General features: G+C 40.7%; 1 protein-coding gene across 2 annotated transcripts; it reads left to right on the top strand.

Moving 5' to 3' along the window:
* The first annotated feature begins 269 nt into the window (after positions 1-269).
* On the top strand, positions 270-11,311 carry LOC140116768 (uncharacterized). 2 transcript variants are annotated; one of them, XM_072133203.1, is made up of 4 exons: positions 270-522; positions 9,108-9,154; positions 9,239-9,287; positions 9,434-11,311. In XM_072133203.1, exons 2-4 carry the CDS (start codon positions 9,116-9,118, stop codon positions 9,985-9,987), a joined length of 642 nt encoding a protein of 213 aa, XP_071989304.1. In that variant the 5' UTR covers positions 270-522; positions 9,108-9,115; the 3' UTR covers positions 9,988-11,311. The 2 variants fall into 2 exon arrangements, with proteins under 2 accessions (XP_071989304.1, XP_071989303.1); XM_072133202.1 differs by lacking the exon at positions 270-522 and adding an exon at positions 7,562-7,619.
* Positions 11,312-12,800: the final 1,489 nt, after the last annotated feature.

Genomic DNA, 12,800 nt, shown 5'->3' with positions numbered 1-12,800 from the left:
GGTACATAACTTGGGGTAGCTGTTTGGGCACATTACTGGGGGTAACTGTTTGGGCACGTTACTGGGGGAAACAGCGTGGGGCTCAGGGGCGTAACTATCGTGGTCGCAGAGGGTTAATTAAGACTGGGCCCCCTAGTGGAGGAGGGCCCGTGCTGCACCTGAACATGAAGAAAGTGCAGCGCAGCAGCCACGTGGATGAGCTCAGGCAGCCGCGGGCCCTCTGCCTGACACTGGCACATTATTGCTGTGCAGGAAGCTTCTTTCCTGTGCACAACACAGAGGCCCCGCCCCCAGCCCCGTGCCTGCCCCGCCCCCCAGCCCTGGGCCTGCCCCGGAGCTGCCCGTCAGAGGCCTGTGGGTCCACGCTGTTCCCGCCAGCAATGGAGGAAAAGTTTCTGTTCCCCGGCTCCATGCTGTGTGATGTGACCCCAGCCAGGCAGCTGTCAGATCCAGGAATCAGTGCAGGAAATCCTGCATCCAGGAGCGGGAAGCTGTGGATCCACATTACAGTCATCTAAAGAGGTGAGTAACTGTATGTGTGTGATGGCATGTATCTGTAGTACAGCACATGTCATATGTACAAATGTGTGAAGTATGTGTATATACAGTGTGTATGGTCAGTAATGTATGGACAGTAATGTATATACAGTGTATATGGTCCGTAATGTATGGACATTGTATATGGGCAGTAATGTATGGACAGTGTGTATGTACAGTGTGTATGTACAGTAATGTATGTACAGGGTGTTTGTACAGTATGTATTGTCAGTAATGTATATGCAGTTTATATGGTTAGTAATGTATGTACAGTAATGTATGGACAGTGTGTATGGACAATGTGTATGGTCAGTAATGTATGTACAGTGTATATGGTTAGTAATGTATGTACAGGGTATTTGGCCAGTAATGTATGTACAGTGTGTATGGACAGTAATGTATATACAGTGTATATGGTCTGTAATGTATGGACATTGTATATGGTCTGTAATGTATGTACAGCGTGTATGGGCAGTAATGTATGGACAGTGTGTATGTACAGTGTATATGGTCAGTAATGTTTGTATAGTGTGTATGTACAGTGTGTATGTACAGTAATGTATGTACAGGATGTTTGTACAGTATGTATTGTCAGTAATGTATATGCAGTTTATATGGTCAGTAATGTATGTACAGTAATGTATGGACAATGTGTATGGTAAGTAATGTATGTGCAGGGTGTATGGCCAGTGATGTATGTACAGTGTATGGTCAGTAATGTATGTGCAGGGTGTATGGCCAGTAATGTATGTACAGGGTGTATGGTCAGTGTGTATGATGTATACATATGTAGATGTTCTGCATTTGTGAGGAATCATGTGTAATAGATGTGTGTAATTATTATTGTACGAGTATGTGGGGCTAGATGTACTATGTATGTATAGGTGAGTGTGTATTGTGTGTGTGTGTGTGTGTGTGTGTGTGTGTATATATATATATATATATATATATATATATATGTATTTGTATATTGGATACATGTGTATTTAACCCCTTAATGACTTGGTCCTTTTTTGTTTGTGTGTTTTGATTTTTTTTTAATCCCCACCTTTGGAAATCTATAACATTTTTTATTTTCAATATACAGATCTGTATACAGGGTTTTCTGTGTAACTTCCTAGTGACTGTATATAATATTCCATGCCGTATCCTGGGAAGTGGGAAAGAAATGTCTATGTGGTGTAATATGTGACAAAGGCATTTGCACCATTACCTTTATTCTTTCAGTCTGTACAATCATGTAAATACCAAATTTATATAGTGTTTTTTTTTTGTTTTGATAAATTTTAAAAAATTAAAGCCTTTAATACGGAAAGAAATCTTCATTTTACCATCTTCTGACGAGGATAACTTTTTCATACTTGCTTTGTACGTTGCTGTGTAAAGTGTCATCTTTTGCGGGACAAATTCCCGTTTGCTTTGCTGTACGACCGCTTTTTATTGAGCCCCCTCCATAATCCCGTATACGACATGTAACACGCTAGTATTTTACACCTGCCTCCCTCGCACCATAAAAATGTCCTTCTCTATTTCATTATTGGATGATAGTAGTAGTAATGGCGCTGGTCACATCTAGGGTGGAGGGGGGCCCGGTGGGAATTTTGCCCCAGGACCTAGTGAACTCGAGTAACACCACTGGTGGGGCACATTTCTGGATTCAAATGTGTGGACACATTACTGGGGGAAACTGTGTGGGACACATTACTGAGGGTCACTGTGGGGCACATTACTGGGAGTAACTGTGTGTGGCACATTACTGTGATTAACTGTGTGGTGGAAATTACTTGGGGTAACTGTGTGAGGCACATTACTGGGAGTAACTGTGGGCACATTACTGTCGTAACTGTCTGGTGGAAATTACTTGAGGTAACTGTGTGGGGCACATTACTTGGGGTAGCTGTGTGGGGCTCATTACTGGGGGTAACTGTGTGGGGCTCATTACTGGGGTAACTGTGGGTAGCTCATTACTGGGGTAACTGTGTGGGCACCAGAGGTCGCACTAACATATTTCTAGAAGGGTAATAATACTCCTCGTACTATTTTTGAGGAGTATATTTGGCCGGGGAGGACTATGACACTTGCAGTAATACAAGTGTATAACTCATGGCTGTATATAATGTTGATAGATGCTATTTATATAATGATGTGTCAGTGTCTTCTGTGTTTAAATAGCAAATTGAGGCAGATATAGTGATGTTACATCATGCACTGACCAGACTGGAGCTGACGCCACCAACCCCCCAACCACACTGCGGCCGCCGAGACCTCCCACCACCACACTGCGGCTGCCGAAACCACCCGCCACCACACTGCGGTGGTGTAATCACCTGATCCGCTATATGTTTTTTAACCTACTGAAATAAAGACTTGAAATTTTATGGGTGTGCCGCGATCACCTTTTCAACAACCATGAGAGGATTATCTCTAAAAAGGGCTATCCTCATGTCCCATACGTACACCTATATACCCCAGATGCCCCTCTTTAATGAAATGCCGGCTTCCTGTCCCTGGGCCCCGCGGTTTAGTTCTCTCTGTTTGGCCCGGGCACATACATTATGACATGGCTGTGTAATGGACGTGTGACATCATAGTGTAAGGGCACGCCCTACACATACATAATGATGTCACTCGGCCACGGCACCACCGCATCATAGGGATGTTTCTGGGCCGAAAGAGCAGAAGACGGAGTCGCGGGCCGGGGAGAACAAGCCGGAAGGTGGGTATAGATTATTTTTTTTAAAGTCTGCTGGCGGATATGAGCCTATATGAAGATCCGCCATTGGCCTCAGGCTAATTTGCATAACTTTTATAACTCTAAGTGGGCCATTTATTTTATTTTTCTTCCTTTTTTCTGTCTTCTTCTGACTTTTTTTTGGCGCATTGCAATTTTTGCGCCTTTTGGAGACATTGTGAAATGTGCACTGAAGTCTGCCGGACATTAGTTTATTGTCAGTAAGACACATTTATCTTCTATTCCAGATGTCGATAAATGACATGTTTCTTCTAATACATGTATTGTCTAAAATTTGTGACATTCTTTGGGCCAAAAAACTCCACAAGAAACCATACTTACTATAGAAAATGGATAGAAGGGACATGAGATATTTGTGCGACATTTTTGAGACATTTGTAACAAATATCACAAAAAAGAGATCAGGGAAAAAAACACGAGCAAAAAAGTGAGACTGATAAATTACCAAAGTAGAAGACGAAAAAATAAGACAAGTAAAAACAAGCCAAAATAAGATAAGATAAATGACCCCCTATATTTCCGCTATCACGGTACATTTCTTACTAAAGAAATGGTAGATGTCCTTTAACCCCTTCCCGCACCTTAACATGATACTACGTCATAGGATGCGGGTCGTTCCCGCACCTTGACGTAGTATCATGTCATGGCGATCACTGGGCTCAGAAGCTGAGTCCATGCGATTGCCGCGGGATCCTGGTGGTACGCGGTAGCCGGGATCGCAACTATCGTGATCCCGTCTGTTTAACCCTATAGACGCCACAGTCATTTTGACCGCAGCGTCTATAGTGAATCACCGTGACTATCGTTGCCATGGCAATGCTGAGGTCCGATAAGGACCCCAAGGCTGCCTTCACTAGAAGCCTGTTAGGATTGTGCTTACAGCACGATCTAACAGTGCTGATGTCAGCCTATGCAGAATGCATAGGCTGACTATGTAATATGCTAGTATACTACATACAACGTCCGATACAACTTGTACAATAAAATAAAATTGTCACTGAACCCGTAAGGTGAACGGCGTAAAAAAAAACACATAACAACCTGCAAAAATTATGAAATTTTTACATCTGACCTCATAAAAAGCGCATAAAAAATCAAAAAGTAACATTTACCCCGACATGATACCAAGAAAAAGTACAGCTTGTCCCGCAAAAAATAAGCTCTAAAACAGCTCTGTAAACAAAAAAACATAAATGTTATGCCCATTGTTACATGACAAACAAACAAGCACATTTCTCACAAAATAAGTTCTATATTCTGCAAAACAAGTTAACTATAAAAAAGCCATATAAATGGGGTATCGCCGTAATCGTGATGACACATAAATTAACTCCTTCCTGCACCTTGACGTGACTAACAAAGCCTATTGATAATAAGGCTACCGTGGCCGTAAACATGTATACATAATGTAAAGTGGGAAGCATAAAAGAGTGACAACATAAATATAAACAGATGGCAATGGTATAATAATCAACAATGTAAGAACAGATTACCCATATTAAACCTGATCGCTGCCTGGAAGACAACAGCCCCGACGCGCGTTTCGGCTGGTTCACAGCCTTCGTCTGGGGGTGGAGTCTCCAGGGCAGCGAGCCACATTAAGAGTCTTATTGCAGCCAATGACGTGACTCTACGTCATAGGATGCGGGCCTTTCCCACACCTTGAGATATGTCAGATCGGGTAACAGTGACACAAAGTGTAGCGCACCCTTGACGGCGATCGCTCTGAGCGTCTGTTAGCGTCAGCGAGCGTCCTTCAGCGTCAATGAGCGTCCGCCAGGGTCAGTGAGCGTCCGGCCGGCGTCAGTGAGCGCCCGCCAGCATCAGTCAGGATGTGTGGGGTATCGCTGTAATCGTGATGACACATAGATTAACTCCTTCCTGCACCTTGACGTGACTCTACATCATAGGATGCGGGTCTTTCCCACACCTTGAGTTACGTCAGAACGGGTAAAAGTGACACAAAGTGTACCCCTCCCTTGCCGGCGATCGCTCTGAGCATCTGTCAGCGTCAGTGAGCGTCCGCCAGCATCAGTCAGGATGTGTGGTAAAAAAAAAAAAGTCACCCCCAGAAGAGATGTTTTGTCTGCTTCAAAAATGGCATACGCAAAGACACGACATAACAGTGCGACACATGTCCCTCCCACCCTGGTCTTTGTATAAAAAACTGCTTCCGCATTTACCATACATCCCTGGACTTATAATTTATTTTTTTACCATTGTTTTTTTTTTTTATTATTATTAATTTGAATACTCCTAACCCCTAATCTCCTCCACCTCCATAATCCCCATTATACCCCTAGATGAATACCAAGTAAATGAAGGCGTCAGAATCCTTGTGGCGTCTATCCCTTCCAGGCCCTGTCATGTGTCCAGGCAGTATATAAGGGCCAGTTAGGGTTTTTTTATGAAAGCAGGAGAAATAACCTTATAAATGTCAGAGTTTATTTTTCCATATTTATGCTGTTGCATGAAAATTATGTCCTAAGTGGACATTTTAGATAAAAAATGTGTTTCAATATTTCAGATATTCAGCACATCTGTTCCAAAAAAACAAGAGAACAATACAAGCGTACATACAAAACCCCTTAAAAAAATATTTAGTGTGGTCTTATATAAAACAGAGGTACTTCTGGCTATAAGGGCCAATGTAAATCAAACTGGGACTTGCAAAACCTATAGGGAAATAGCCCTAAAAGCTTCAAAATCCTTGCATTGTCCTATCACTTGCAGGCCGTGCCATACGTCCAGTGAACATATTTATGCCACTTTGGGGGTATTTCTGAACTCAGAAATACCCCCAAACAGCACAATAAAAACTAAGCCCATTTGCTTCACTTTCATGCCCTGCATCTGAGAAATCTGTCCTATAAATGATGAATTTGTGAAAAATTTCACAAAAATTTTTTTCACAGCACATTTCAACAAATAACTGTAAAAAAAAACATAGCATCAAAAGGCTGATCATAACCATAAATACATTCTCCCAGGTGTGTAGTTTAGAAAATGGTGTCATTTCTGGGGTTTTTCACCCTTTTGAAAACCTCAGGAGCTTTTGAAATGTCTCCTGGCACCTGAAAAACAATTTAGCCTAATCTGCCCTCCAAAATCTCAATGGTGCTCCTTCTATTCTTTACCCTATTGTGGGCTCATAAAGCGGTTTACATTCACATGGGGATTATTGCCATTTTAAGAAGAAACTGCACAAACAAAATCTGAGAGATTTTTACCTGTAATCCTGCATGAACATATGTATTTTAGGGCTAAATAATAACTTTATTGTACAAATTTGAAAATTCCAAATGGAACCTTTGTCTTCTTTGATTAATATGAGACACTGAAAGAGTTAACAAACTTATTAAAGAATGTTCTGAACAGTTTGAGGGGTGCAGTTTAAAAAATGGGATGATTTGTGGGGAGTTCCACAAAATATAACTTGTAAAACCATTTTCAATATGAGACGACCGCTTAAATAATTGAATCTTACATTTTCTTGAAAATTTGAAAAATTGCTGTTCTATTAGAAAGTCACCTAATGGCCAAATAAAATATTATAACATTTAAAAAACGATGCCAACATAAACTAGATTTATGGTAACTGTTATTTAGTAACCAATTTGGGTGTTTAGATTTCCTGTGCAATGTGAATAACATTTAGAAATAAAAAAAAATTGCTATTTTTTCAAATTTTTTACCAAATTTCCCACTTTTTAATAAATAAATGCAAAACATAACAACCAAAATGTATTACTAACGTGAAGTACAACATGTCACAAAAAAACTATCTCAAAATCACCTTGGTATGATAAACCGTTCTAAATTTATAACTGTAAATAGCGACACATAACAGATTTTTAAAATTGTGCTGGGTCCTAAAGCTATATAATGGCTTAGACACAAAGGGGTTAATTAAGGGGACAACAACAACAGTGGACACAGCCACTAAGAGCCTGTGGGCAATAATGGCTTATGGGCCCCCTTCTGCTAACACATTTCATCTTCTTGTATCCGAAAAAAATAAATGACTCCTATTATCACTTATTGATCAGATAATCTTTATTTCACCTGCAGCCAATAGGATCGCTGTGTTTTGATTTGAAACAGAACCAACAGTCATTGCTGCTCAGCAGCCAATAGGATTGCAGTGTTTTGATTTGAAACAGAACTAATAGTCATTGCTGGTCAGCAGCCAATAGGATCGCGGTGTTTTGATTTGAAACAGAACCAATAGTCATTGCTGCTCAGCAGCCAATAGGATCACTGTGTTTTGATTTGAAACAGAACCAACAGAACCAACTGTCATTGCTGGTCAGTCAGAAGATGGACGCCGGTGAGATAACACCCCCCCCCCCTTTCCCCTTCACACATACCTGCACCTCATTAATCCCATCTCCCAGGATGATTTATTACATTAATAGGAACCTGCTGGTTATTTACCCCTTCATTACATGGACTCCTAGATGAGTCAAATCCCCAAAAGGCTCCACTAGGGGGAGGTAGCTGCACTTCCATTACATACATTTTCCATTAATATGAGCTGTGTGTATACATGTGGGCATAGTGAGCGCCCCCTAGGGGTTGGTTCGGGATACTGACATTGTAGGGGAGGCTCTGTGGCCAGTATTGGTTATTGGGTACAGGCTGCTGACATTATATATGGGGAGGGGAGGGGGGGGGGTGGGACTGAATATGAGGGGTTTTGATAATGACTGAGATTTTAGGGCCATAACAAATGCGCATTCAATTGTCAAAATCTGTTTATAGTTATAGGTCTGACATGTAATAAAATTGTATTAAATAATGTGTCATTAATGCAGATGTTTTATGTATATACTGTATGTTTTATTGTATCCTGTGTTTATATGTGAATTAAAAAAAAAGCATAATAATTATAATTGATTGATAAATAATATAATGATATAATATGATATGTAAGAAATGTGATATCTGAAATGATGATTATAATGAGGTTTCCTTTATCAAAACTGTTGTCTGTTGTTGTTGCCCTAGCAACCAATCACTGCTCAGCTTTCATTTCTAGTCTTCCTCACTAAGTTAATTTCTGTCACCACTAGGGAGAGCTTACTAAATATTATGGGAGAGATTTATCACTGCTTGTACTATAGTTATCTGGCGCGGCAGCCGGTGGAGTAGTCAGCGCAGAGTATTGACTTATGATAAATCTCCCCTTATGGGTCTCAATAAAACTATGTTTACTGTCCCCAACAGCTAATCACTGCTCAGCTTTCATTTTTTCAAAGCAGTTTTGAATATGAAAGCTGAGCTCTGATTGGTTATTATGGTAAATAAGATAAGTTTTAGTAAAAGCAAGCTGTTATTTTCTGACACATTGCTCCAAATCTTCTACAGTAATGTTAGTGACATTGCCTTCTGCCACCACAAGGGGTAACTGGGTGATTATTGGGCCTCATTGATCACAGTAAAACTATCTTTGTTCCCCCTGGTGATCACTCAGTGCTCAGCTCTCAAATGTTATCTGAGCGGCTATAGAAATGACTTTCATGTCAGAAGTCCGAATCCTCTGCATCAGGTTAAAACTTTTCTGCTTTCAGCAACCAATAGCTGCTCAGATTTCATTTTTTACTATGAATTTTAGAAAGTAGGAGCTAAACCCTGATTGGTTACTATAGGAAATATAGTTTTACTGTATTGATACTGTACATAAGCTCAAACAGTTTGGACATGGGAGTAATACAACATTTTGCACTATGCTCCAGTGCGCCCCCTAGTGGTGGCCGGGTCTGACATCTGGTTATATATTCACTTATCAGCGACTAAGTCTCTTTCTGGGTTTCAGCTTTTGCAATGGATTCCGAAGTTTCCCGCTTCTACAGGAGAGCACAGGTTGGTGACTTCATTGTCATATTGTCATATGGTCTATTCCTGATGAGAGATAAGTGGACACTTACTGGTTTCTATTCTCTTAAGGAAATTTACCGCAGCCAGGATTGCCTGTTTGGACCTGGAGTTTTCTCAGGTAAGTTTTCCCTGTCAACTAAATGTACACTAAATCAGCACAGAAATGTCTTTATAATGTCCATAATCCAACATAAAGGAAGATTGCAATATGTTTTAGATTTGGATATTTTGTGACTAATTCTATCTTCTCTTTTTGTTTTCCAGCATATCCCAGCACCCAGGAGGAGAGAAACCTTCAGCTGCTCATCTATGCCGCCAGATTCCTCCCATCACCTCTCTACAATATGGATCGCCTCATGCCCACCAACCGGGGGGCGCAGAAGAAATATCTGCCATTTCCATTGGATGATGAAGAACCTGCCCCGGTTATGCTGAACCAGCCGCGCCATGAGGAGAAGGTGGAGGTACAAGATGTGGAGACGACCTCCTTGGATGAGATGGTGCAGGAAGATGAGAAGAAAGACGAGAAGTCTACTGAGAAGTCCGAGGAAGAGCAGAGGAGCTCACAAGAGGACACTCAGAACACTCATGAGGAGACTGAGAAGACCAAGGAAGAGACTGTATTGAAGATACAGAAGACAAAGAGGATAAAGAAGATGAGGAAGAAGAAGACAATTGTGAAGTCTTCAGCCAGAAGTCGTCAGGTGCACCAGACTTCCATCCTCCACTACATCGGCATCAGCCTCAGGATGAAGAAGAACATCCTCTGGACCCTCCTCCTCCGAACGACGTGTGAACCATGCCCTACTGGATGGTAAGAGCACCACACAAACACATAGAAACACATAGAACAAAACACATACAAATAATATTATTGTAACACAATATAGTAATAGTAGTAATAATTACACATATTTACTATTGACAGGATAATAGCAACACACTAAATAATACTTATAGCAACTAGCACACACTAAATAGGAATCAGCAGCTTTGATCCAGGGTCTCAGGACCGATCGCCTTTTCCCGGGGTCAGGAAGGAATTTTTCCCCTGTGACACGAATTGGCTGAATGTGTCCAGGGGTTTTTTCGCCTTCTTCTGGATCAACAGCTTTAGGGATAGGGAACTAGATTACATTTACAATAACACTACATTCAAAATATTATATTAGAATAATAAACATATACATGTCAAAAAATATGAATAATACTTGGAACAGGTTTAGCCACATTAAATAAAATAATGTAGAATTAATATAAACAATTACACATTATATAATACAAATACTCAGAGTAACACACAATCAGAAATAGCTGTTAAAAATATTAGGCAAAAAAATGCAAGTAATAATTGAAAAAAAAATAGTATTATAGCCGTAGAATAATTATAACCCCAATAATAGTATTAGTAATTATGTTAATGATGACCACATTAACATTAATAACCACGATAACTTAGCAGCTTTGATCCAGGGTCTCAGGACCGATCGCCTTTTCCCGGGGTCAAGAAGGAATTTTTCCCCTGTGACACGAATTGGCTGAATGTGTCCAGGGGTTTTTTCGCCTTCTTCTGGATCAACACCTTTAGGGATAGGGAACTAGATTACATTTATAATAATAATAAAATAATAACAATAATAATAAAATTACATTAGAAATATTAGTAATCATATTTATAGTATATTATTAATACTACAGTATGTGGAAGGTTTTGCACATCCATTACAATATTGTAGGATTAATAAAAACATTGATACATTAAATAACACGAGTGCTTATAATAACAATCAATTTAATAAAATTTTTAGGGATAGGGATCAAGATTAAACCGAGAGTAAGATGACATTTGAAATATAAGTAATAATAAAATAATAAATAGATACACATAATACATGATTAATAACACTTAGCATAGGTTTAGTCTCATCAGTAATTATAGTGTACGATTACTTTAAACAATTAAATAAAATTATAAAAATTCAATACTTAGTTAACAGTAATAATTAGTACACACTAAATGGTAATAATCGGTGTGATCCAGGGTCTTAGGACCGATCGCCTTTTCCCGGGGTCAAGAAGGAATTTTTCCCTTAGGGGTTTTTGCCTTCTTCTGGATCAACATCTTTAGGTTTAGGGAATTTTTTTTTTATGGTTAAGTAATAAATGTTTAAAGAAATTCTTAACCATATTTAACCGTGTCGTGTCCTTTATTTCTCTTTTCCTAATGAGGGCAGCTTATCATTTCTAAGAGAAGCATGAGGGTGCTCAATGTGTGAGGAAGGGAACCTGGGGGCGCAGGATGTGGGAGGAGAAGCAAGACACAAGGTTTTAGGAGAAGGTGGACACAACAGTGCTGGCTGTGGGAGGAGGAGGGGTACACAAGGGTGCTGGCTGTGGGAGGAGGAGGGGTACACAAGGGTGCTGGCTGTAGGAGGAGGGAGATATGAGGGTGCTGGCTGTAGGAGGAGTGGGATTTGAGGGTGCTGGCTGTAGGAGGAGGGGTACACAAGGGTGCTGGCTGTAGGAGGAGTGGGATATGAGGGTGCTGGCTGCAGCAGGAGGAAACACAACGGGACTGGCAGTGGGTGTAGGAGCAGGACACTAGGGTGCTGGCTGTACAAAGATGAGAAGAACATGGGAGTTTGGGCTGTGTTAAGAGAAGGGAATATGGTGGTATTAACTGTTTATGGAACATGAAGAGAGGGGGAGCAGGATATTTGAGGAGGACACAGATCTTGGGGTGTGAGCTGCATGAGGAGAGGGACATTGGAGTGCACCAAATATTTTACATAGTCATAAAGGTAAACAAAACAATAAATAATAAAATGGGTGCTCCTAGTCACTATATGGAAACTATATAGGACCTAAAACAATGTTTCCTGAGTGGAGTGTAAAGACAAAAAAAATACCAACTTCATGGATTTTCTAAAACTCTCCTATCACCTTCTATTGCAACAAGCTGCTTAGAACCCATATAGGAGTTCTGCCTTATAGTAGATCCCCCTCATACTGTACAAGGGGGTGAACAAATATATGAATGATATTAAGGGTGTGCTTACATTGAGGGAAAATCTGGGTCAAATACTTGGTCAAAATCCGCTGTCAGGCTTTCTGACCTTACGTGTATTCTCCCCTGAATGTAGGGCCTGGGGCTTCAGGACTTGGTGTTCATTGATTTTAATGGGAAAGTGATTTTGCCACAAATTTTAACAAAAGAAAATCCATGGAAACTTGACACTTTTTTCTACAAGTTCTCCAATCTCTGATTGCTGCAAGCTCACACCTCTAACACAGCGAGTGATGATTCAGACCCCGCACTAAGTTACTGAAGTATCACAAAGTAACAGGTAACGGATATCATGCAGTGGAATATGGACACATGTCTATGGGTTACATACATCCTACACTGTGCTAATTAGGGGCGTCACTAGGTCAAAAGATCCGTGGCACAACATCTTTTGGCCGGAACCCCAGATCTCGCTGGGTCAGCAGACATAGAGACATAAAAAGTGATGAGAAAGTGTGCATCACTGCTCTCCCCTGCAGGTCCTACCCTCCATGAGGCTGCAGGACCTGTGATGTGGTCAGGATCACATGACTTGCAGGGGAAAGCAGTGCACAGAGCTGCAGT

The sequence above is a fragment of the Engystomops pustulosus genome, chromosome 2, assembly GCF_040894005.1.
Source record: "Engystomops pustulosus chromosome 2, aEngPut4.maternal, whole genome shotgun sequence".
NCBI lineage: Eukaryota > Metazoa > Chordata > Amphibia > Anura > Leptodactylidae > Engystomops > Engystomops pustulosus.
This window is presented reverse-complemented; position numbering and strand designations above follow the sequence as displayed.

Coding starts and splice junctions, on each gene's coding strand:
- LOC140116768 (XM_072133202.1), top strand. Junction 9,155..9,238: donor GCTTCTACAGGAGAGCACAG/GTTGGTGACTTC, acceptor TATTCTCTTAAG/GAAATTTACCGCAGCCAGGA. Junction 9,288..9,433: donor TGGACCTGGAGTTTTCTCAG/GTAAGTTTTCCC, acceptor TTTGTTTTCCAG/CATATCCCAGCACCCAGGAG.